The 26,279-nt window shown below is 40.5% G+C and overlaps 1 protein-coding gene across 5 annotated transcripts in view; it reads right to left on the bottom strand.

The window, feature by feature from the left end:
- Positions 1–8,283: 8,283 nt before the first annotated feature.
- MYLK4 (myosin light chain kinase family member 4) overlaps positions 8,284–26,279 on the bottom strand; it is an 81,612-nt gene continuing 63,616 nt past the window's right edge. For all 5 annotated transcript variants that reach the window (XM_072924083.1, XM_030265416.4, XM_030265417.4 and 2 more), the window contains 10 exons: positions 24,965–25,070; positions 23,984–24,077; positions 22,851–22,960; positions 21,614–21,755; positions 19,268–19,338; positions 18,397–18,525; positions 17,725–17,877; positions 17,329–17,401; positions 15,742–15,817; positions 8,284–13,445 (listed from right to left, as the gene is read on the bottom strand). In XM_072924083.1, coding sequence (XP_072780184.1) covers positions 15,770–15,817; positions 17,329–17,401; positions 17,725–17,877; positions 18,397–18,525; positions 19,268–19,338; positions 21,614–21,755; positions 22,851–22,960; positions 23,984–24,077; positions 24,965–25,070 — 926 coding nt within the window. In that variant the 3' untranslated portion in view covers positions 8,284–13,445; positions 15,742–15,769. The remainder of the gene's footprint in view (positions 13,446–15,741; positions 15,818–17,328; positions 17,402–17,724; positions 17,878–18,396; positions 18,526–19,267; positions 19,339–21,613; positions 21,756–22,850; positions 22,961–23,983; positions 24,078–24,964; positions 25,071–26,279) is intronic.

The following is a 26,279-nucleotide window of genomic DNA, read 5'->3' as shown; positions in this document are numbered from 1 at the left end:
GCCCCTCACCTGGCTCATGCCCTGCCACTTTTTTCATTAGCAAGCTACAACCCCAAGTGGACCATGCCTCATTTCAAACAGAGGAAGACAAATCCAAGGCCCTCAGCCAGTTTCTAGGGATTAACAGGCATAAATAGCCCTGGAAATGCCTGAAGCTCAACTGACTCCTAAAAAGGAATGAAAAAATGCGAAGTCCCAACCCACCCTGTAAATTGCGGCACTAGCACAGAACTTACTTAGAGTTTCAAATTTGTGGTCCTCATTTTTAAAAAGAGGTCTTCCACTGAACACAAAAAAAAATAGGAGATGTTTTTCACATCTTGTAATATATTCTTGACAAGAACAGAGATAGGATTATAGAACAGAGCAGTTCAACACAAACTGTGGTCTCCAAAAAATTGAATCCCCAAACCTTGCACTATGGGCCTTTTCTCTTTCCTGGCCATAAATCCCTTTAGATGGATTAGCTTCTGAATGCTCTTCATCTGGTAACAGAAATTTGGTCAGGTAGAGCTCACTGAATACCACAGAGACAGAGGTGCCTTTTGACAGTTTAAAAAAGAAAGGGCTGGGGGGAAAGGGAAAAACCCAGGTTTTGGAAGTTGGCAGATGCAACCTGCCCCCTTCTGTAGATGACCACTTTTTACCTCTGAGCCAATTCTTTTGCACAAATATGACCAACTAAAAAAAGGTCAGGCTGGCAGAGCTTTGGGACAAGGGGACGCACTGGTGTTATGTTTTGCTGTTTTCTTTGGTTTCTTTGTTGAGAGGGTGGGTTATTTTGTTCCTCCTAGTCTGAGCTCCAGTGATTCATCCATCTCCAAATGTTGACATTTTAACCTGATACAAATCCCCCTGCCTAGCTTTCTGTCTTTTCCATTTTCAGTTCAGATTTCCCTTGTGGACTTGCAGTTCACTCTCAGATCATTAATATCCTTTGCTGGCAAATCCTTCTCTATGTACAGAGCAGGAGCACTTGCTGCCAACTGATCTTCCTTCACCTTTTACTTCCAATGAGGAATGTAACCTCAACTGCCTTTCAACATTTCCTGCTTCTATTTTTCTACCTATCATTCCTAGTTGCATAATGGCCACTTTACCATAGTTATCAAGGCTCTTTATTACTGCTCACTCATTGCTGATGCTTGTCTGTAACCTCACTTTTCTAGAGGGTTTGCAGACAGGAGGCAAGACAGACTCAGGCCGCTGAGCACAGACTTTCCTGAGGATCCAGGATGTGGCATAAGCCAAGAAAGCTCCCCCCCTTCTGAAGAAATACGGACGGGGGAAAAACGAAAAAAATGAAGCAGCAAGCAACTCTCAAGACCAATTTAAGCAGAATGAATAGGTCTTTGTTCTCTAGGGCAGGGTTTGCATTTATATTTGCTGTGTTAGCCACGGTTGTGATTTAATTGCACATCTTAATGACTTTTGGTGTTTCCCTTAAAGACCCAGAAGCTGGAGTCAAGGGAGTCCATAAGGCCCTTTGCATTCATTCAGAGCACAAGGTAAACCTTACTTTTACAACAAAGAGGAAGAAAATTCTCCCCAAAAGGCTCCAAAACCCAAAGGAAAATAAAAGGAAATTGACATTTGTTTTTTTTAAGAAGTCTCGGGATCTTTAAGCCACTCTCAGGATTTTGGAAGGCGTGATGCTTTGATGCTCAAAACTGACAATGCTGCCTTTATATTGAGAGTGCCACCATGCACAAATTTGCTCAAGTAAAGACTCATTCCATATGCTACACCAGCCCTTTCCACTTTTTCCTTGTTCTCTTGATGCAAGTGGCAGCAAGGAGAAAAAAACACAGCTCATCTCACCTTTGCTGCCTTTGGCAAATTTGCTAGTCAGATTCACATGACCTCTCACCACATAAAAATGAGCTGATGTGAGCACACACTGTAAGGTGTGAGATGTTTTATAGTTGAATGGGAAGACACAAACACAGTGTTGGGGTTCACAGGAGAATAGGCCAATTGATGCTCTTTCACTGTCCCTGGGCAAGATCCTTCCCTGCAAACCAATGCAGCCAAAGGCCCTGACCCTGTTGAACCATATCACCAGTAATGCCGCTGTAATTTCAGTGGTGATCACTGTGGCAGGAAGCAGAGTATAAGTTGATCACCTATGTCCTCCACCTTCTGCATCTAGTTTGGCATATTTGTAACTATCTTCATCCTTTTGCTGTTCTTTACCCAATTATCTTCAACCAGATTCATCCCTGGGTTTCTGGGGCTCACATTTGCCTTTTTCAAGGCAGGTGGTCTCATTCCCTGTCCATGCCACAGATTTATGCTGCTCTCTGTCTGCGTGAGCTGGGTTGGCAGTGACCTCCTGCCCAAGATCAGGTTCTGCTCGGGAAAGGCTGGGAAATGCTCACATAGTGGTGAAGCAGCACACCCGGATGGCAGGGGTTTGTGTAGATGTGTTGTGGTCAGCATCGGGGAATGTAGCTTGCTGAGACAGGACTGGAGAGGAGATGTGTGACCAAATCTGCAAGAGGAGTGGACTCAGGTCAAGAACTTTGCACGTCTGTTCTCCTGCTGCCTTTGTCTTGTTTGTGTACTTGGATTGTAAACTGTATAGGCAAAGGGTTCTGTCTTAGCTATGGCTTGGAAGACCAGAATGAATGACAGCAGATGAATTTTGTCTCAGTTCTCTTATGGCTTTGCTTCTAAAAATTCTGTTAAATCCTCTGGGCAAATACAATACTGACAGGGTCCTTTGCTCATACCTCCATCAGCATCATGTGCTTCCAGTACGTCAGATTCCTGACTTTTCTTAAGGCTGAATTATTTCTACTTTGCTCCCATAACACCTGTGAATGCCTACCATCCCTTAACCCTCACAAACAGGGTCTTGCCTGATTTATGCCGTATTTCCATAACAAGTCTTCTCTGTTAACATTTTTTTTTCTTATTTGAATTTTGATTTAAAGAATATGTGGCTCCAGCTTTTTGGGGGCTGAGGTGAAAACCTTTGGACTTACCTGAGACACTATTGTCACATAGAGTCTTCAAGTGGTATGTAGAGAGAAGTGAGTGCAAAATGACATTATTTCTGGAGTCCAGTGACTGCTACCTGTGTAGCAATGTTGTTAACCAGATACCAAAGGAACACAGGGCTTGATTGTGGACTTCTGTCCTGACTAGCAGGGAAAGCCAGGCACTGGTAACCTGGAGGTCGTAGCCAAAATTTAGTGACCTAACAACCAATGAGGCTAATGGTGATCAAGGATGTGGGAAGGAACAAGTGAGGAATTAATAGGAAGGACCCCATGCTTCTGGTTTAGCTGACACTGAGGTGACAGTTCCTGGTTAGCTATGGTGCATTACAGTGTCTACAGAATAAAAATGGTTTTGGAAAACCAACATACACATAAAAAAGAGACTTTTGAGAACATATTTTATGTTTTGTGGTGAAAGACACAAAGAGTCAACCCTACATTTTGTAAAGAGAAGGTGGTGTGAGGGCTTGGACAGTCAGTCTAGAAGTACATAGGTGAGAATAAATTTTCTAGGAGGGATTTCTTCAGTTTGGCAAATGTAAAGCAAGAACCAATGGCTAGAAGGTGAATAAAATCAGACAAGAAGTAAGATTTTTTATTTTTAAATGTTCCATAGTGCAAGAAGAAATTGATTGGGGGAGGTCATGTGTCACTGAAGATCAGATGAAGCCATCACAAAGATCTCTGACCATGTAATTTGTGGTTCTAATTAATCAATAATCATTCTGCTTCCATAAGAATAAAGAAATGATAACATTATGGAACTTAGGACCTCCATTCTTGTTTTTTCAAGACAGAAACAGGACTTTTGTGCACAGGCCAAAGAAGATTGAGTATTATAGTACACAAAGAACTAACCCTAGTAGTTGCCTAATTCTCTCACATTCCATTCAAGGCAGCAGAGAAGTACCCATGGTCTCACTTGATATGTTAAGCTCTTGCAGGATCTTTTTCTCAACACACAAACCATATCCTATGTAAATTTCTATTTATGGCAGAACTGTGCAAGTTTCTTCATGTTTCTCTACTCCTGTCAGCTGATTTACAGGCAAATCCCAAATGACATCAATTTTCCATTTGTGTTCTGCAGGCAACCTGAGGCAGGTGCTGTTGCCAGAGGGAGAAAGATGTAAAATGGCAGTAAGGAAGGAGCACTCCCAGCTGCGCTGTGCATTTGCCCAAAGTCTCACACGGTGCAAACTCTCCAACCTCTTTCTGACACCATACCTCCGGCACTCCCCTGTGTTTATCCGCTTGGTGTGCTAAGAACAGGCTAAGGATGGGGAGAGGTTAAAAGCTATGGTTAGAGCAGATTTTCCCTGCAAATAAATAGCGGTTTATTAGTCAGAGGTATTTTAAAGGTCACCCGCCTCCACACGCATGGGTTGGCACGGTGGTCCCTAAGCGGGATTTGGGAGTGCCACTGCGCTACATGACGCAGCCGGCGCCGGCAGTTCAGCGCGTCCCGCGCCTTTCCAAAGCATCCCCTCCGAGGAGGGGCAGGGGCCGCTGGCAGCTCCCGAGCAGCAATGCTGGCCTCTGGTGGCCACGCCGGCCCCTCACAGTGACACGCTGGTGCCGCCAGCCCCGCACGGCCACCGCCCTGCGCGGGCCGCCGCCAGAGGGAACAGGCAGAGGACCCACGCATCATCCCTTGAAATGCTCCCCATTATGGGGACACCGCCTTCCCGCTGGTACCAGTTCCCCCCTGGTGGTACTGGGGAACTGACTGACTGACTGACTGACTGACTGACTGACTGACTGACAGCTTCGGTCCCAGCTCAGGAGGGTATCTGCAGTCAGGACACAACTTGCTGCTGTTGCAGCAGTCGCTATTGCTTTCTGCTCTGACTACAAATGCCTGTGGGACTAAGTGTAACATTTCAGGCCATCTGAATAGCTCTGAGACAGCACTTTCACTGGGGCAAATATGAAAAAAAATCAGCAAATTCCTACTATTAGAAAGCTTCTTCTGTTCCATAGAACATGGGCATCAGCAGGGATTAAGGGCAGAATAGATGAAAGCTCCTTGCAATGAACATTTCTTAAGTCTGCACAAGTGAACCATAACAAAAAATAAAGCTAAAAACAAAATGAAGAAACTTAGCAAATGTCAGTGACAGTTAAATATCTCCTTTCAGCAATCTGGTGGTTTGGCTTCCCCAGTGTTACCCATGACATGAGCTTTGTCCATGAGGGATTAGAAACCCATTATGGACTGCTTGACAAAGCAGAGGGGTACAAGTAGCAGGTGACAGGGTGATACAGCAGGAATGCTCAGTTGACACAATGAGGCCACCACATTTTTACGAGGCAGGACCCCGCCACCTGTCTCTAAATTATCCCTGACCCCTGAGACCACACAGACTGAAATGGGGTGACCACATTCAAGGTTCAGAGCAGGGGTGTCTCAGTACCCCCTCCATGAAAATGTTCATGTTATGGGAGGACCAAGATCATCCTGAAAGTTGTTTGCCCCGATCTGTTTACAGCGGTCAGATGTCACACCTACATAAGTCATGGAGACAGACAAAGATCAGAGCTTATGAAACAGTGAGTGGGCACCTAAAGCAAAGAGAGGACTGGTGAGTGTGGGAATTTAGAGCTTTCCTCTGTTTGCCCTGGAGGGCTTGGGACCCTGGCAGGAGGTCAGGAACCTCTCTGTACAGAGCCCCAAGAGACACTGTCTCTGATCTTTGTCCATGGAGAGGAGTTTTCAATCTTACAGGATGAATTACAAGCTCTGCATGTTTGATATGAGTAATAATTAAGTGTGGCACGGGTGCAAAAGTAAAATTTTAGGTTTCTAGATTAGGGGTCCAAAGGGGACAAGATGGAGGAAATTGGGTGTGTCTTGTCCTTTTCCTCCTTCTTCACGCCCTCCATGTTTCACTGTAGTGTTGGCATTTTTCTATTAGTTTAGGCTAGGGACACGCTGTTCAACATAGATGATAAATATTGGCACATTATTGTAAATATAGCACACATAGTTTCTGGTATATAATGTTTGTAACATCCCACTGAGGGGCAGAGCCCCCCACGCTGCCCTGCAGGCCAGACCTGCGGCAGGGAAGCAAAACATGTTAAAAATAAGCAAGAATAAACAACCTTAAAAACAGCACGGACGAATTATAGCTTCTTCTTTGGCAACGAGGCAGAAAGACAGAAATTTTATACAATCTCAGAATCATCAATACCCACAGATTCCAACAGGTGAGGAGTGCCTCTGTGTCCCCAAGAGGCAGCAGTATGTTGAGCCCTGGGGACAGCCTGATGTCTGTGGTGGCAGCGCAGATGCTCACTCTGCAGCCACTGAAGATGGGCACAAGCTGGAAGCCTGGGGGTGGACACAGCTCACCCAGCACAGGAGAGGTGCTGCTGGGGGTGGTGGCCCTGCTGTTGCACCCAGAAGAGCCTGCACTCCAAATACAAGATGGCTCTGCTCCTGGGTGAATTCCTACTTGCATGCAAGAGATGTGAGTCACCAGATGAAGTGATTTCCCCTCGCCCACTTCTTTTTGGATGAGGAGGCTTCAAGAGAGGAATTTTGAAATATCCAGTCCCTTTTCCAAAAGCTTTCATTAAAACAGCCCATAAAGTTTCTCTGGAAAGTTTAGGAGGCTTTTACAGAAAAAAAAATTAAAATTAAAATTCAGTTTTATTGAATGAATGGTCAGCACTGAAAATATTCAGAAAATTAAAATTAATTTGAAAATAATTAAAAATAAGAGAAGCTTAGTATATGTTTCCAAGTTCTGGGTAATATTAACATAGCATTAAAAAACTGCAAAGGAAATTTACTGTGAGCAGGTGTTTGAAATAATTGGGGGAGAAAAAGGGTTGACTATTAATTAATGAAGAATTATGAATGTCCCTTGTTGGATTTTTTTCCTGTAGTCAACATATTTTTAACCACATGAACTTAGGGAACACATTTTAAAAGTGTGGAGCTGCTTTACAGACACATAGAGGGAGTTGAGCATTATTTTAGCCCCATTTATTTTATTTTTGCCAGTGGCATGCATTTAGCAGGAGCTGTTGAGAGGACCAAGGTACAACAGCAAAGTCTTCCTCATCAGTTTTAAGGCACAGTTGTTAACATTTTCTGGACAACAACTCCTACACCAGGATCAAAGGCAGTGAAAACTAAAACACAGCAACAGGTTTAAAGAAAGGCAAATGAGCCATCACCCTGAAAGTCTTTCAGACACCTCCTGAACTCCCCAGTGTCCTTTGTGGAGAGATGCTGGAGCATAGGTTTTGCCTGGGCTCACCAGCCAGCCTGGGCTCCTGTTGAAATGGCTTGTGGTCTTGGGGCTGCCTTGGGCAGGTCTAAAAGGGCAGCAGCTGCATGTCCTGTGCTTGGCTATTGTAAAATCATTCTTTTGTTGATTCCTTCAGGCCCCAAGCTCTGCCAGCCAAATTGTGATGACTTTGTTTCACATCAGCCAGAAGCACTGAGCTCCCTGGGGAATGAATGCAACCCTTTGGTTGATTAGCTTTCAGCTTAATCAGGAAGGTGCACACTTAAATCTTACACCTGCGAACCTCAGGCTTATCAAATACAGGCTGGTGTTAAATGAGAATCTTCCAGTGTAAGAAGCCAAAGTTGTTTCTGAAGTATGGTGCATGTCTCAAGTGCTGCAACCAGAGCTGTAAGTAAAACAGCCAGAAAGAATTCTACTTACTGAATATAGGCCAGTGTCCATCAGAGGTTGCTTCCTGATTTCTTGCCCTGTAACCTTTTTGTCAATTTTTACTCCCGCTCATTATTTTTTTCACTAGCCAGCCCGCTTGAAGTTTGATTTAACTCTGCAGGAAACAATAATTCTGATCCCAGACTGTTTTGGTAGTCGATGAATGCCTAGATGGCGTAAGGTTAAAGTGCAGCTCCCAGACGGGAACACTGAATAGGCCAGTGGTGCAAGAGGGACAAATTAGGGAGAAAAGTACACCAGGTCTCCTGAGTGACCAAACACCAGAAATTTCAGTAATTTCTAATTTCCTCCATAGTAACCTGGTCTTAAGAATTTCCAGCAAGACTGCAGTCAAGAGCATCTCAAGTCCCAGTTACTTGCAGAGAGAGTTGAGGTTTTCTTACAAGGAGTACAAACTGTGAGCCTGAGCCAACCTTTGATGTAGGTACATTTGTTTCAATAGCAATTACTTTTCTCTTCATGTGTCTAGAGATAGCAATTGTGAAAAAGGCTACAGTTCTTTCTGTCACTAATATAAATAACAGGCACATTAAATACAGCAAACAAAAACCCTGGAGTAAACAAAATCAGCATTTATTCCTCTTTCACCTTTTTACAAGATTGCTTCATGGTCTTCACAAAAGAACACATACCAGAGATACATGAGTTAATCTACAAAATCAGATACGCAAACCAAAGTGATAAGGTACATGAAAATCCACATGCTTCATGATTTTGTTACCACATGCCTGTCCTCTAAATTCAAGGGAGGTTGCCATGGGGTACACAAACTTTAGTGCTGCTACACCAAAATGGGATCACTAACTCTATAGATGCAGCTAAAAACATATTTACAAAGCATCATCTCTACCAGTCTTCATCTAAGTTTGAAACAGTAAGTTGTTCAGCTACCTAGCCTTCATGGAAGGTGAAACAGTCTAGCATTCCTAAATGGATTCATGCAGTATTTAGTTTTGTACACAGGAGACACAAGACACAAGTATGTATTGGTGATAAAGGTAGTATGTGAAGATGCATCATCCTCCTGGAAGGAGTTTGGAGCATCGGTGCTCATTCATCTATTCATCACTACTCTAGGTGCAAAACTCCATCCCTTACCACACATCAAAAGTCCAAAAGCTAAGAATTGCCCTGCTCACTGGATCCAGTGGAAGAGAATTCAGTGATTCCAGGTTTCCATCAGTGGAGAAGAGCTGACAAACACCTTCATTTCTCACAGCTCCTGGTGGGGGGCATTTTGCTGAAAGAGGCTGTCGGTGATTTATAGTGTCAACACTAAACTGAAAATGCTAAAATAACTTGACTTTTACTGCAGCAATTTAACCACTGCAGAAAAACTGTTTCTTCATTGAGATTTCTTCACTGTTAAAAATATTAAGGTTCTTTTTATTTTTACCGCTCAGGACTGACTGGTGCAAAGTAGATACTTTTGGAAGGAAGGTGGGGTGGTTAAACTTGGGGTTTTTCTACTACTCACATCACAAAAGGTGGATCTAACACTTCCCTTATTTATTTCTGTGAGCTACCATATTATTCTGGTTGGAATCAAGAATTTAGCCTGGCTTTAACTTTATTCAGCTTCTGACATTAGAGGTAATATAAAAATGAAATTAAAAAGCAGCTGCTCCTGTAACCTCCAGAGTGGATTGTCCAGGTTACCAACTGCTTATGCTGTGAGGTTACCCAGAGGAGTAACTGGCTGCAGGCATTCACAAACATGGACATGATAGCATGGTGATCTTTCTGCAGAAGAGGTTCTTACCCATTTCATAATCATCAGGATATATAACATATAAACAGTTGAAAAACCACTGATGTCCCATCTTGTACCAAGTATATTTGCTTCTAATCTTTATGTCAATCTCAGACTACTCTAGTATATCTGGCATCCAGTTTACCTGCTGCATCTATAGGAGTGGGAAGGATAGTGTCCTGATTCTTATGAGTGCCAGGTGATAGTTGTCATGATCCTAGGATCAGGAAGAATGCACAAAACAAGCACTGCATCTGGGCACTTCATCCCTCCCATCACAACTGATGTTTCTATACCACTCTTGAGGTACCTGGAGTCATCCCTGTCTGTCCGTGAGTATACAGCTAAATGGAATAAAAGCAGCTAGAACAGTGCCTTTCACACCCAAACCTGCTCACAACACAGCAGTTCACAGTCTCCAAATGCAACCACATAAGCCAAAATGTAGCAAAAATTATAAGCAAACTCACGCAGATGTAGGCGACTTATTAGACCCTAGTAGCCTTAGTATTTTGACCTAGTAGAAAATAAATGATGATGTGTCAAAACAATTTTTTAACACAGCAGGACTTAGCTATTAGTCATTACAGAACATACTTAAATCATAAAATCATAGAATCAGAGAATAGTTTGAGTTGGACAGGACCTTTAAAAGTCATCTAGTCCAACCTTCCTGCAATGAGAAATGAGGTCTCCCACTTGATCAGGTTGCCTACAAGCCTGTCCAATTCACCCTAGAATGTTTCCAGAGGTAGGGCAAAGTAAAACAGAACTCAAATCAAACTTGCATATGTGAGCACACACACAAAACAGCATGCTGGTCAATGTGCAATGAGACACAATTAGGAAGCCACTAAAATAATCTATCTCAGTCTATAATTTATTAAAACTACAAGAGCCAGGAAAGATCCCAGAATCACAGAACTACAGAATTTTTAGGGTTGAAAGGGACTTCTGGAGATCATCCAGTCCAACCCTCTTGCCTAGGCAAGGGTCACCTAAAGTAGATGACACAGGAACACATCAAGCGGGGGTTGGAACATCTCCAGAGAGGGAGACTCCATGATCTCCCTGGGCAGCCTGTTCCAGTGTTCTGCCACCCTCAATGTAAAGAAGCTCTTCCTCATGTTGAGGTGGGTACAAGACACAAATGAACATCTCTGGAGACATTTTTCTCAGACACATTGCTATATACACAACAGTGATGATTACACAGCAGTATCATTTTTTACCCTTGGTGACAGTAAGGCCCTAGGTAAGGTACCTCCCTTTTGACTCAGTGCTGCAGATCCAGCACCTGTGGAGCAAAAAGCAGAAGTGCACTCGGGATTCTTTGCTCCTCTACTGGACACCTGCAGGCCCACTTGGGGTTAACCCTGGGCACCAAATGATACCTTCAGTCACTGCAGAGACTTGCTCAGACAGCCTCCTCTGACTGGCCCTTCCTGAAATTCAGCCCCTACTGCAGGAGCTGTTCCAAGAATGAAACAGTGGGACAATTTACAGACAAGACTCTAGAGTGTGACCACCATTACCCATGCTATGAAGAATGGAAGTTAAATGCCTAAATTGTGTTAGCACACTGCCCAGAAGTACAAGCCAGAGGCTGCTGAGGGGTCCCCTTTACAACTCATGCCTAAATTCTCAAGGTGGGGGAAATATGTCCAGCTCTTCTATCCTCCCATGCATTCCTATTTCTGACAGAGTACTGTACAGATGAACTTGGGGGATGTGTTTAACAGAGGCCACATTTTGCTACAGCTCCTGGAGGATTTGTGGTTGATTCAGTGCAACACACTCTAACACTGGGCTGATCTTCATGGCACTAAGCTCTTAATTACTACTCAGATGTATATATCAACAAATAATAAATCCTCTTAATTCAACTGAGCAACTAAGCAGAAGAGACTGTAGTCACACTATTATTTTAGTATAGTTAATAAGATTCAAAATTACACACAATTTATCCATGTAAAATCTACCAAAGGAAAAACAAAACCCTGATCCAATTCTACAACAATGGCACTAAAGTGCATAATGAGATCCTGTAATTCCAAAATGGTTTGCTGCATTTTAGTCTGACCATTGAGTTGTTTACTGTACAAGAAGCTACAATATCTTGGAGTGGGAGTGGGAACTCCAGTCCTAACAGAAGGGCAACTTTTCTATTCATTTTGACCAGGCAAATATAAATGGTGACTAAAAACAAGCAGCCCAGCTTCTACCTATAAGTCATTTCTTCTTCTACCTATATACTCATTTTCTTGCTTTGAGACAGCTCAGCCATTTCCCAAAGAAATTCCATTTCTGCTTGTCAAAGTTCACTTTAGTAAAGCCTACAAATGAGGATTTAGAGGTGGCAGTGCTCTATATCATATAAAAATTACATGGTGTGTCAGTGTGTGATAGCAGTATTTGCAACCTCTGGTGCAACACATCAGTATTACTAAGATGTCACAATTGTAAGAAACCCAGTTCATTTAAAGAAGAAGTTTTAAGGGATGTACTACAGTGATTTTAAAAACACTGGATCAAACTGGCTGTTGAGAGTGTGTTGGCCATGATGTCCCATTAATGGGCCCCTTTTTATTTCAAATTAATGCTATCCAGAAAGGACAAGAAGCAAGTCATTGTGTGGTGGTGAATAATACTGTTTTGTCTTTATGTTGATCCCTTTTTTAAAAAGACAGAACTTAAATAGATAAATATATTAAATGAGTAGCTAAATATATAGAGATAGCTATGTTAATATGTAGTTTGACCAGAACCTGATTAAGCAAAGACAATGCAAAGACACCACAAAAGCATGATTAAATAAAATACTCATTACAATTTGCATTTATGTAGTTCTGAAACCAAGCAGCAAGAAAGCCATATATAGCAGGGAGTCTCATTATTTTAACTTCAAGCCTTGGCAACTTAGATTCACTTAATGATGAGCCATAATAAAAAAAATTCAGGTGAATAATTCAGCTGTTCTGATTCCTATGTTTTTTTGTTTTTTTTTTTTACCTAGTTAAGAATCAGAAAGGCTTGGAAGAAACATAAGAAAACTTTAGAAATATAGCGGATTTTTACTTGAGCCTGTACTCAGAGGTTATGATGAGCAAAGCACTGACTCCCCTCTTTGCCAGTGGTCCTAATCAGTTAAATTAGCATTAAACAGATTAGCTGATATAAAATCACCCTCTGTTAAAATATTATATTTGCATTTTGGAGAACAGGGTCTGCACGGGTACAAGAAAATAGTGCCTTGTTCTCTTTCTTGTTTAATTAATCCAAATGTATTTACAGCAAGCAGTAATTCATCAGGCTGAAAAATCCTGAAATGTACTGTACCACAGTTGCAGCAAATTCACCTGTACACAAGGAAAGCCTCATTTCTCCCTTCCACTGGTGTTACATTAACATGGCTTTAACACTGGTTGAGCTAATCCTCAACTCATTTTAGTGTGACAGGAAAAACAAACTTCAAATCTTCTACCGAAGGCAGCTTTAAATTTCCTGCAATTTTTTTAGGGTTTTTTGGGGTTTTTTAAATTATTTGACTCCAGTGTCAAATGAACCGTGGATACAGATATAACATAGTGACAGATTGCCTTCTAGGCTCAGATGAGAAACAGTTAACTTTACATGATAATTTAAACCTTAAGGAGCCTTTGATAAATAATCGAGGATATAAGACTAGATAGAGAAAAGTTCGTTACGAAACCAAACTAATGTAGCACTTGCAGGCATGGAGAACATGCTGCTTCAGAAGAAACACGTTTCTGCAACCCAGAGAAATACTTTCCTTCTTTTAACAGCTGAATAGAGAAGAAGCAGCTCCACAATGCTGGGACTTGTCCTGCAACTAAAGTGCTGTTGGTCCATTTAGTAGAAGTCTCAGTCATGGCAGGCGGTTAAAGCACCGAGACTGCTGATATTTTCAAATCTCTTAGCAGCAGTAACCACACAGCAGCTTTTCTGCAAAATAAACAAAACAAGAATCCAGTTAATTCAGCAGTATATTTTTTTCATTTGGTTAAGTGTTCTGGGATGACCACACGGTGGTTTCTTTGTGCAAAAAGAAAAGAAAGCAGCACTGAAGCTTCCTGCTTACAAAGGATTCTAACAGCCACCTTTTCTGTGAAATGTTTTATACAATATTAAAAAGATAAGGCTTCTTTGTTAAGTGGAGAATTGATCCTGGAGGGATCTCTTTAAACGCAGCTACTCTGAGTTTTTTACCTCTCTTGTCACATAGATCATGGTATGCAAAGACATGCTGCAAACCTCTCCATTTATTTGTGTTACCACTGCAAGCATTTATAATGCCAGGCTTAAATCAACTGGCACTTGAGTGCATTATTTTGGGTTTAATGTGGTAACCATACTACTTGCCTGATAAAAATAGCTAAAGGGATTCTTTAAAAATAAAGCACAGCTATGACTTTAGATCCACTCATTAAGTAAACTCAAATAAACTCCAAAAAGAAAAACACACACAGAGGAAATAACACTGCAAAAGCCAAAACCAGATTTTCCTGCAAGTTAGATCATGGGTAGGTTACTATGTTACAAAGCTATTAAAAGTTTATTTAAAAATAATTTTGACTGCTGTTGGACAGACAATTTATCTTAAAGTTGACTTTGGTTGTAACAGAAAATTGTGTAATACAGTGCTTCCTGCATTACAGAGGAGAATTTTCACCATCTTGTTGTTGTGTTTGTTGCCACAAGTTAGTGGCTTGAAATGGGAAATCCAGATACAAACACTACAGGGCTGGAAAACCCGTTCAGAAATCTACTATGTAGAAGCACACAGGTGAGTGGATCAAAGCTTCATGGAATCTGTCTCAGCACCAGTGAAGTGAGTGTGAATACTGAGGATCACAAAGAGGTATAAATTTCCACTGGATTTCTACTCCAGAAGCCAATATTCAGATATTACCATATCAGGAAGTTACATGGCTTCAGAGAGCAAGTGGGATGTAATAATGGTACTTTAGTTCTTACTGGTTTCCACTCTATGCACTGAAAGGCATCTTCATGTCTCTGAAATAGCTCATGTAATGATAATTACCTTCTCTGTTACTACACCACTCTATATAAAATCTGCTCTAATCTTACTTAGTCAGAACAAAAATTTCAACCTCTCACAATACTCTGTTTTCCACATGTTCCTGTAAAAAACTTGTTGCAAAAAAAGGCCAATATATCACTTGTCCTACCAAGCAGATGATAAATGATGGCACCATTAAAAACTTGCCGTTTGGCAAGTGGTGAAAGGTGGACTATTTTATTTTGGCATCCTGTTGTTACCCATGACGCACTACTAAAAGGAAGTGGTTTTACGGTGTATGTGTGTGTTCTCAGCCTAGTTCACATCTTGATCCTCCACTGAGTTTTGCCCAGAGATGGCCTCCAGAACCTTTGAGCAGTTTCCCTTGGTCCCTGAACAGAGCCACCAATTTTTGTGGTAATTGGTGAAAGTGGTGGTGGGAATTGGGGTATTGATTTATGGAGACACTGCACTGCCTGAGGCAGTGCGATTTCAAAAGGGCCAAGTGAGTATGCACTGGTCAAAGACCAGGGACAGAAAAAGAGAGCAGACTTGAGTCTGCCTGATCCCCAGGGGAAGCAACCAAGCCAGCCTGAGAACCACTAATGAACTGTTTGCTAATGAAAGGGCAAAGACAAGGAGCCAGGGAAAAAGGACAGAGAGACGTTCTGTCAAACTCGCTTGGGTTGCTAACAGGGAAGGTAAGTGCCCTGTCAGAAGTGGGGCCCTTGGACATGCAGAGCAGCTTCTTTTAGGGGTCACCTTGCTTTGATTTCACTGTAGTTAGTCAAGCTGCCCTGAGGGTCTGGCTCGTGCCTCTGCTAAAAATTTATTATTTTTCATATTTCTACCCTTTTTAAACAGTACTTCTAACCACAGCATGAAAACCCGAAAGCTTTCAACACTGAAAAATTATTGGGTGAAATCCCTGCCCCATGAGAGCCAGTGGGAGCATAACCATTCCCTCTAAAATGGCCAGGGTTTGCAGCACATATGACTCCATACCCATTAATTATTTTGCACATTGCTGTTACTTGGTATAAGTAATAGAGCCAGTTTACATTTTGAATGCTTTCCAGACATCAGCAAGGATGGTGGTGGTGAATACAGTTTGGACCGTGCTCTTTGGACTACCCAAAGTTTTCAGCTGTCCACTAATCCCTTCCACAGGGGCTACAGCTTTTACATCTGAAGGAACACTTGGGACCTGAAACAAACCTTCTGTTTGGCAGCTCTTTCAGAGAGGTTATTGAGCCAGGGGTGCTTGAGACACACAGTCACCTTTAGCCTTTTTCTAAGGAAAAAAAAAAAAAAAAGATACTGTTATTGGAGCACTAATTGAAGAGCAATCATAGCTTACTTCTATTTAAGGTAGTGGCAGAAGAACACTGCAACATTGGCATGTTTAGTGAAGCTATTTTGCAAAGCACAAGTATGAATAAAATACATTGTGGGAGAAGATGCAAAGGACAACATGAGCTATAAGGTTTGCTTTAGGGTAGGGTTTCCTGAGGGAAAAAACCTGGTGATAGGAAGGACAGCAGTTTGTGTTCTTGCAGCATTTGGAAAAGACTGTCTGTTCCCCGGATTGCAGAAATTAGAGCTTCATTGGAGCCCAGATAAAGGAGTCAAATTATATCCTAAAAAAAACTCTCAAGATACATTAACTATGACAAACTCTCATATTTTGACTGTGCACACAAACTTACAAATCTTCTAATAATCTCATGGGCATTGCTGTTATGGGAGTTTACAACAAAAACTAAGTTTAAGTGAAAATTAGAGTACTGTGTTTGATTTTTTTGTAATTCTGGTTATCCTTAGTCTATAATGAGAACATCTTGCAAGGACAGAGCTGACAAGATGCTACTCAGTCCATCCCACTGCTTTATCAGTAGGGCTACCTCTGCGTGATTATCACCATAATCTTTCATTTTAATAAGATTGTTTTGTTAATAATATCATCTATTAATTCTTAATGATGGCTGTAAATGAAAATGCACCTTGACATATACATCCTAGGCAATGCAGCAGTCATTTTATTTAAAACAGAAGTGTTTTGCCTGCAAAGGAAGAAGTGAATCTTGCACTTCAAATGCTGTAAAAATTCTGAAACCTGTTTAAAATTATACCCTTGTGAACCACTGAACCACAGAGTGGGTTCATTTAGAAACAGCCAACAGAGGTGTCACCAACAGCGTGAATCTCTAAAAATTACTGACACGGGAATAACCTAAGTGACTTAAAACCTTGTTGCTCCTCCAGCTGAGCCCAACTGAATTGAACAAATAACTTCTTCTGTGTTGGCCACTAAGCTGGCTACCACTGAAGGGCAAGAAGGTGCCCAAGTACCAAGGTGTGCACCAGGTCAAGTTTCAAGCTATGTTGGGAAAGGTATCTCTTTGGAAGAGGTAGGATGAAACAGCACTCAGGGGGATCTTCAGGAGAGCCTGAAAGGGTTTTCGAAGTAGGAATAAGAATCATCCCCAGCTGGAAAATCCTTTTAATATGATAATTCAGTGCTCATTTTGTAAATAATTTCATTTTTATAAGAAATTGATCCACTCAGCAACACACAGCATTGCAGGATCTTATATTTCCGCCCAGACATGCAAGAACTGATGAGCAAGTGATAGCATGCAAACTCTAACAGCTAAAAAAAAGCAGTGGGACACACGTGGCTCACATTGGCAAGAAATGAATCAGCAACAGACTCAAATGAAGTTAAGAAAAATGTCAAAGCAAAGTGATGTGGCAGCACAAGAGGGCAACAGTAGATGCACAAGGATATTTAAATGTAGGGACCTGGAGTCTGCAGTGGAGCTTGTGGTCTGTTAACCATGGGTGTTTTAAGGCAGCAGTTGCACTTAATCTCCAGCTAGAGGAAAACCAGAATGCTATTAATAGTTTTTCCCAGAATCTCAGAATTCAGCAATTATCTGCTACAGGTCATGTATTCTGCCGTCTTGCAACACTGTCATTTCAGAACAGTATGACAGACAGCAGATTAATTAAGTTTTGTTTCACAGCAAAAATGTATTCATGTAATTTCAGAGCATTTGATAGATACAGTGAACAACGTCAATGAAGTATCATTATAATACTGTATGTAACATAAAAAACTTCATTGGAACAGCACACATGACACAAATGTGTCATGAGAGTATGAAATACACATTTCAAAGATACAGGATTATATACCATTTTTCCTTGATGAGAAGCTTTGATATGAAATCTTTGGCCTCATCAGAAACATCTCGAAATTCCTCATCTTCAAAATCCCAGTTACAGGCCAGGATATTGTTGAGGGTCTCATTGTCATCATCACCCAAAAAAGGAGATAATCCAGTGAGGCTGAAGTAAAAAGGAATATGTTCAGTTCTCCTGTCTTTCCCTCTTCCTGTTACTGGTCTCCAATGTGCTAGCTAAGATTGTTCTATCGCTCTGGCCTAACTTAGAAAATACTACACTCTAAGAAGGTCTCCAGACCATTCCCATTTTCTCATCTATTTACATGTTTAAATAATCACCCCTCTTCTCTAACACACCAAGCATTACTGTCTTTCATGGTAGGTCATTTTTCTAGATCTCTGACCACTCTTGCACTAACCCCTGGGAATTTACCAAGCAGCTTACATTATTCTGGAAGTGTGATGCTCAAACACTCCTGAGAGATGTGCAAAAAAACAAAGACGAAAAGTTCATGGCAATTTGAAAAGATGAGAGATTTTTCAATATGGAACTTGGAAAGAAGCCTACACTTCCTATTTTGGGTACACAGTTTTTCACTCTTCCAGTATAACAGCAAACTTGGATGACTGACACAGTTCAACCTGGAAAAAGCGTACAAAGCAGATACTGGATTCTACTTACAGCATATAAGCAATGACTCCTAAACTCCACATGTCTGTAGGAAAAGAGACAAACTCATAATTCACAACTTCAGGAGCAAGAAATTCTGGAGTCCCAAAGTTAACTCGAAGTTTTTCCCTGGGTTTATATCTAGGAAATGGAAACATTAACAAAGGACATCAATTACAGTTCTTATTAATGTTGCATCATCAATTGTTTAGCACTTAGAGGAATTCCTGAAGCATACAGAAATTTCAGTGGGAAAGCAAGAACAGACAGAGGCACAAACTAAAAAGAAATATGCCCCTATATAGAATGAAAAGTATTTTCAAGCTTTGTATGATATTAGGACAAAATGCAATTGCTACAAAAAAGAAGAAATTCATAATTCAAGGACTTCTCAAAGCAGCTCTTACTATCCTTTTGGGACTTCTCCATATCATAGGCATGAAATTTTTAACCAGTAAATCCTTCACTGAGGTTATAGCACCTAATTAAACTAGAAAGGGATATAGCATGGGATATATTTTAAGAGCCCTCAATGATATCTTCTTACACTCTCTTTTGAATAATCTCTTACTACTGGAGACAAGAGACTAGAAAAGATGTACCGCTGGTTTTGTCCATTTTTGCTGTTCTAAGATACTTATATGCATTCTTAGTGAAAATCAGCCCTCTTTCAACCATCTACCTGAAAAGAAGGTTTCAGGACAAATCTTTTTCACTCAGCTCCAAACACCCCATATTGAAAGATATCCCTGGTGAAAATAAACAAATTTGTCCTAAGAACAGTAGTAAGACCATTATGTATCAAATACATAATTGCAGGGATGCAAGACTCTTTTCATTGTTTCCTAATTCATTTATGATTAGTGAGAACACATGCACGTACCTTCTTGCCAATCCAAAATCAATAATTTTTATTTGATTTGCTTCTCGGTTCACACACAGGATATTCTCAGGCTGCCAAGAGAAACAAAAAAAAAAAAAAAAAAAAAAACTTAAATGAGAAACAAGTATGAAAAACTGGGCTTTTAGTAAACTGTAGGGAGAAAAACACTAATAACAGTGCAAATATCTCATAAGCACTTTTGTTCTCCTTGTTCAGATCTCTCTAGACACTCCCCTTGCTGTCACACAGCGAACAGAGCCATGCATTTTGTGCCTTCCAACTGCTTTTTCTTCTCCATGACTTTTCAATTTGACATAAGGCAGCAGTTCAGATAAAGAACTCATTAGGGGGAGGGGGACAGGGAACACAGACTTCCAAGGAGGGCTTTCAGGATGTTTGCACTGTGATTTTAAGGACTTTAATAAACTCACACTGATTTTTTTTTAAATTAAACTTTTTGGGCTTTTCAATTATCTTACAGCTTTACACTTCTGAGTGCTCAAACGTTCTGTCAGATAGAACATTAATATATTAAGCCAGTCACATCAACTTTATGGTTTTTTTTCAGGTGTTTTAGCAAAAAAATAGGATTCACAGGTTAAATTTTTCTGAATTTTCATAGGGCCAAATGTTACTCTTCACTTTCCTGGCAGGAATCCATTAACTTCCAAGAATTACTCCAAATTCTTACAGAAGGAACTGAGAAAAGGATTTGGCCAATTGTCTTTGAAATGTAAATACCTAAAGCACAGTCCCATATTCACTGCCAGCACTTTTATAGCTACTCTGTCTTGTTGCTCAGTGAGTCCTCTTTGAAACAGAACAGCCCTCAACACTTAAAACATTAGTTAACCTTTGTCACCATTACTAATTCATTTTACATGTAGGACTTTTAAACACCATATGTCCATAGTTTCTGAGGTCCTGGATGATTATGATCAAGATGATTTTCCTTCCATTTCTTTCTCAAACTCATTTGTTACTGACAGCAATCTATGAACAAGCAAAACAGAAGGGAGAAGCCATAGCTGGTGAGCACATGAAAAGAGGTCTCTGGGATTAATTTCTTGGATTGTATATGTATCTTTTTGTCAGCAATTTGACCTCATATTAAAACTGTTCCATCTCAAGATCATAATTAATGTGTCCCAAAGAACCATGTGAACTTCTGTTTGACAGGTTTCTAGGTAACTGGATGTTTATAGAGAAAGAGAAAAGTAAGTCTGGTCATCAATCGGCTACAGAAGCAGGTCCCAACAAGCATCTGCTCATTTCCTTAACCACTGCAATAACAGTATGCTAACAACATTAAAGATGTACTATATTAACTCAGTTATTATAAGCCAAAAACAGCAGCTGTTATAAAAATCTCACCAAAGAGAAAACCATCTTGTGCACTCCTTGTTTCTTTTTATTGTATTGTAAAGCTCAAGGATCACTAGGAAGCTTTCTAGCCAGTCATAAAGCTAAAGACATCATCCCATTTTATTCCTGCACTAAACAGAGGTAAGAAACAAGTCCATTATTTAATAAAAAAAATGGGCTAAGGGAAAAAGAGCCATCTCAAGTGTACAGTTTAATGAAAAATAATAACAAATGTTTTCTAAGGGGTGTCACTTGACCATTTGCAGTTGACCAGAGTACAAATGTGCAAGTACATCACAGAGTACTTGTACATGTGTAAATCCATGGCAGAGAATCTGCCACCTTATTCTGGTCTTTCAGCTACACTAGCCATATTTGTTACATTAACCACTGACTATTTTTATTCCTTTAATTTCAGAAAGTACTTTTTAATGTACTTTCCCTTAATCTGGCTATCTATTGAGACCTTTTCATGACAATAGCAGTTGAGTGTAGTCCTCAGAAAAACTGTGTGGTCTTACACTGATCCTGAATGATCCTTGAATTTAGTTCTACTCACTCATGCCTTTCTGCATAGTAAAAACCAGGGACAATTGCCACCCCACAGCTGATGTGTAAAACATATATCTTGTGCAGTTGAATTAAATAATATTTGCAAAATATCTTGGGATCTAAGTATTGAAATTAAAAATAGCAACATATTTGTAGTCAACTGCTGGCTATCTATGAAATCAGTCTGTGGAAAATTTAAGTACTATGAAGCTTGATGACATATGACCACAATTTTCATCTAATTTACTTAGTCCTGTAGTAATTTAACTGATCTCAATGTGGTTAAAGTAAATATGCATTGAAATAAGGAAAGGAGAATAAGGCTCTTTGTTGTTCCTGCCACAGGAATCTGCTAAGCTTTATTGCCTACCATTAAGAATGGAATTTCCACAGCTGTCATTGCACAAAACATACATCTCAAAACTCTACCTTGAGATCCAAATGAAGAATGTACATTTGGTGCATGTACTGAATTCCTTTGCAGATCTGTTTTATGAATGAGATTGTATCCATCTCTGTCAAATTGTAGTTTTCATCAATAATTCGGTCAAATAACTCTCCTCCTTCCACACTAAGGAGAAAAAGACAAAAAAGCAGTGTCAAGTTCAAATCCTATCCCATACAATAAGACTAATGCAGAAAATATCCTATTGACTATTTTTATCATTCACAGTCAAGTTTAGTAAAATGAGCTTGTACTCTAATCTGAACTTCCTAAAATCCGAGTTCTGATGCATACTGGCCAGTACCTCTTCTAGGCCTAAGAGCCCAGTCTCCCATCCATTGAAAACCATGAACATCTTGGAATTTTATATTATGCTGTCTTGAGCTCTCATTTTGTAACTGTGAAATTAATGCTGTTCCATGGAAAACCAAGACAACATGATGGAGAATCTGCAATTTAATCTGTGGTTTCTTCCATTGGAGTTTAAGAGGCACAGGATCCAAAAGGTCAAGCTCAAACTATCTAAAGTCATCAAAAATTACTTAATTTCTCTTCACATTTCAATATGTCTCCACCTTATCTGTTCATAGGTACACAGATAATTTTCTTTTTTGATATATTAATCATATAGACCAAATTCAGAGGACTATCTGAGAATATCCAGAGTAGTCAAATTCACCTAACTTTGAACCTTCTGCCACACATTTTAATGTTTTAGATTTGGTCTTTTTGGCTTCCTTAAGAGAACATATGCTTAACCTGAGTTTAAGGTGCCTAATTAGCTTGATAACCCAGCATAAAAAGCAGGTATATCCTTTCAGGTACCCAGTATAAGGATTAGGCACAACACCCACATCTGGCTCCTCTTTAGTGTAAAATGTCTGCTTGTTAGCCTCACAGAATAGGAGATATTCTAAGAGGTTTGTTTCTTGGCTGACAAAAATTAAAGTATTAAATTAAAGATATATAACACAACTCTATCTTCAATTGAAGCAGTTGCTTTACAGCACCAGGAATGTGGCAGAGTACTAGAAAAAATGCAAAAATGTATGCATAGGAAAATTTTCTCTTAAATTCCCCATTTTTTTCCTGTTGTTCATGAGAACATTTATGCATTTTCCACCTGTAAGAAGCCCTATTTCTCATTTCAGGAGAAAGCAAGAAGGAAATTGACAATTCTAGCAAAAGTAGTAAACACGGAAAGGAAAAGAACACACTTACTATTCCATGACGAGCACAATATCATTTTTAGATTCAAAGGCATCATATAGCTGGATGAGGTTGACATGATTCAGCTGGTTCATGACATTGATTTCATTTTTTACTTCATCCTGTAAAGAGCCACGATTATTGCTTCAGATACTTTTTTCCTAAGTAAGCTACATTTGAAGCAAATCTACATTATCTTCATGTTTTCTCAGGTCTCCTTCAGCAGCAGATTGTCAAACTATAGGAACTAATGGGCTGAACTCAGAGCTTGAGTGGGACATTTCAGTGATAAAGTATTTACTGGAAAAGGAAGAGGAGAGCCCACATGGACAACTGGCAGGCTCCTAGGGATGTAAATGGAAAAGAGAAGCAGAGGAGGATTTTGTTCAAACTGATGCAGGGGTACAAAATCAAGCTGAGAGAAGTCCAGGACAGTCCTCAAAACTTAACTTTGCAGTCAGAGGAGAGAGACTGGCACATCCATTCAGCCCAACTATTTTAGACATGCTGAATGAGGATGTCAGTCTCTCTCCATTCACCATAAAGGAATTCTTGGAGATCAGCTTGGCTACAGCTATACCTTATCAACCCCAGTTAACCTGAGACAAATCCCACTCTTGAATGCTCTTAATGGCACCCATGTCACACAAAGGATGTCATGCCTTTCTTTCAAGTGAAAGCCAGTTGCAGATGGCCAAGAGGTTTGCAAAACAACTCAGACTACTTCCTCTCACCTGTATCTGTGTTGATGTCAGGTGCCCAGATCATGTCTGTTATCAGCATCGCCCCCACTGACATCAAGTTACTGCAGCAAAGGCTACAGTGTGCTTGAGAGGGAATACACATGTCACATGTCACAGACCTGACAAATGTTCTTATCATTGAAGAAAACACTAATAGAATTAGCAATAGAAAGAAAAAAAATATATTATATTTAAAAGAAGTAGAAAACACCCCCAAAATAGTATATTGATGAGCTACTAGAAGTTTTGGAGGAGAAGGGAAATAGAACTGGAATTATTGGTATTCCAGCAAGTCTTAAGAGTGTGATGGCTTGTGAGACACTTGGTTATGGCCTGTTATATAGCTGAAGAACAGTGTGTGATCCATTGGGGAACAAAAGACTAATATCATTCTCTACCAACCTTCTGTTTTGGACCTTGTGCTTTTATAATTTTGGCTGCCAGCTTGAGACCTGTTGCTTTCTCTTCACATTTGTGCACTTGCCCAAAACGCCCTCTAGAAAAAAGAAGAAACAAACATAATTCAGTGGTATAGGTGGCAACTTTGAGTGTAAACAGCCATAAACATATGGTAACAACTATAGGTAAACAAACATAAACAACTATAAATTATCCTTTCCCTACAGGCTTTTATTTCAGTTGTTCTGTTGTTGCTATATTATTGTCTAGATTGTACTTGCTATTACTCATTTAGGCACATCAACACCGCACACTGTTCTATCTGGTGTTACCCCACTTGTATGATTCATTATACTCACCTCATAACCTGCAATGAATAATCCCAAGAATATCAAGGATATGCTGTAAGGATACTGGCTCACTTCTGTGCATTATCTGCCCCTCTCCATTGCATCGTTCTCCTCCATGGGAGGGTTGTGTTTTCATGACGAAACAAAGCCTTACCCAAGAGTATGCTGCCATGAAAATTACAATATCCCACTCTCCTAAATAAGGTCAGCATGAGAGATAAGTAATTCCATGGCCTGTCAGATCAGCCTACTAATCTATATGAAAATAAGCATGTGTTTTCAGGGGCGAGACCCACTGAGAGGAAGACTACAGTATGTCTCTACATACTACTAGTTGTAATTTGATGTAAAGTATTTCAGTATCCTAGGAGCCCTGTCATAAAGCCTGAGGGCATCTGACTGGCCTAGAACAATGCCAAACACAGGCCAAGTCTGCTGGTGCCAAATAGCAAGCCAAAATTCACTTTCACTATAAAACCAGCCTCCTCTTTTCATCCCTCTATAAAGCACTGTAAGAGCTTAGACTTTCATGACTTCAGCTCTAGTGGGGCATGTTGCCTTCATTCACCTCCCAGGGTGCTTGGCTGTAAATCTGTGCCTTGCTTTCCAAGTTGATTTACTTCACCTGACTTACCCTCCCAGAATTTCATCCTCGTTGACATTATAATAATTGCTGATCCCCACCCTTTTGGCTGAGACAATCCGGTGATCAAATGGTGCTGGTGGAGTAGGAATATCATCTAAAAAAGACAAAACAGACAGAGCACATATGAGCAGTCACATGCAGTGCTTGTCTATCCCATTTTTAGTTCCTCTTTTCCCCAGGTAAGTTCATTTAAGAACTGAAAACACTTACTGTAAGCTTTATAGACAGGTCTTTCTCTGTTATTGAACAAGGGTTTTACTTCAGAAGCTCTGGCTCAGAAAAAGAGGTTGTTGTTGGGGAGCTACACTACCAAGACAAGGATTTATGTTTTAAGTTACCGTCTTTCATGCAACAGTTGGGAGAGGCAAAGTGAAGACCACTAGACTATACCAATGTAGCTGCATACTCACAAGGGGCCTCTGCAATTCAGCCCAATCTCTGATTTTTTAAAATATTATTTCCTCCTCAGGGGCTGTTAATAGGTGAGTATGTACGGTAACTCTGCGGTGGGGTAGGAAGAGAAACAACTCTCCTGCAGACCCAGCTAAGAGAGGCTATTTCCTAGCTTTTGGTGTTGACAGTGAAAAATCCCCTTCTCAATTGACTGCCAAAACTTGTCCTTCTCCGCAGTGTGGTCATCACCTTTAAAGATCACATTTAGAGCTTGTGCACATGAGGGAGTTTCACCCTGGCGGACAGCACTTGGGGTTTCCAGTATGGCTCAGGACACACGGTAACTGTCATATGCTGCTCTGCAGAATTTCTGTCCTTAAAAAAAGATGGCAGAGAAAAGGTAAAGAGGGGCACAGAGGTGGGATGGTTCCCAACATTGCACTGCAGCAGCTATGGAGTTTTGGCAGGTCTTGGGTGGTACTTTCTGGACCTTTCTGCTATCCTGATGTCAAAATCCCTGCTGGAGACCAGCCCTCCATGCCTTAATTTGGACTTTTTGCAGGCGGTTGTGACTTCAATTTCATACCCATGTTGTTTTTCATTTGATTGATACTCTTGAGAGTGACCTTTGGCTGACCAAGGTGACAAATACTTCTTCAACCATTTGGGAGGGCTACAGCCCCAGTGTTTCAATATGAGCTCTCTGGTTTGGAATGCCAGCTCCTTTTTGTGTGAGGTTTGTTGAGCAATTTTAAAACCATTCATTACTCCAGTGAAAATTATCAAAAACACAAATAAGAGACCCCATGACAGCATGTAGCTGGCAGGAAAACTTTGGTCATTAATGTGGCAGTAGATTGTCCTTATTCACAGTGAATGTCCATTTTTCCAGGACACCAGCTGTGTACCT

The sequence above is a fragment of the Taeniopygia guttata genome, chromosome 2 (assembly GCF_048771995.1).
Source record: "Taeniopygia guttata chromosome 2, bTaeGut7.mat, whole genome shotgun sequence".
Classification (NCBI taxonomy): Eukaryota; Metazoa; Chordata; class Aves; order Passeriformes; family Estrildidae; genus Taeniopygia; species Taeniopygia guttata.
This window is presented reverse-complemented; position numbering and strand designations above follow the sequence as displayed.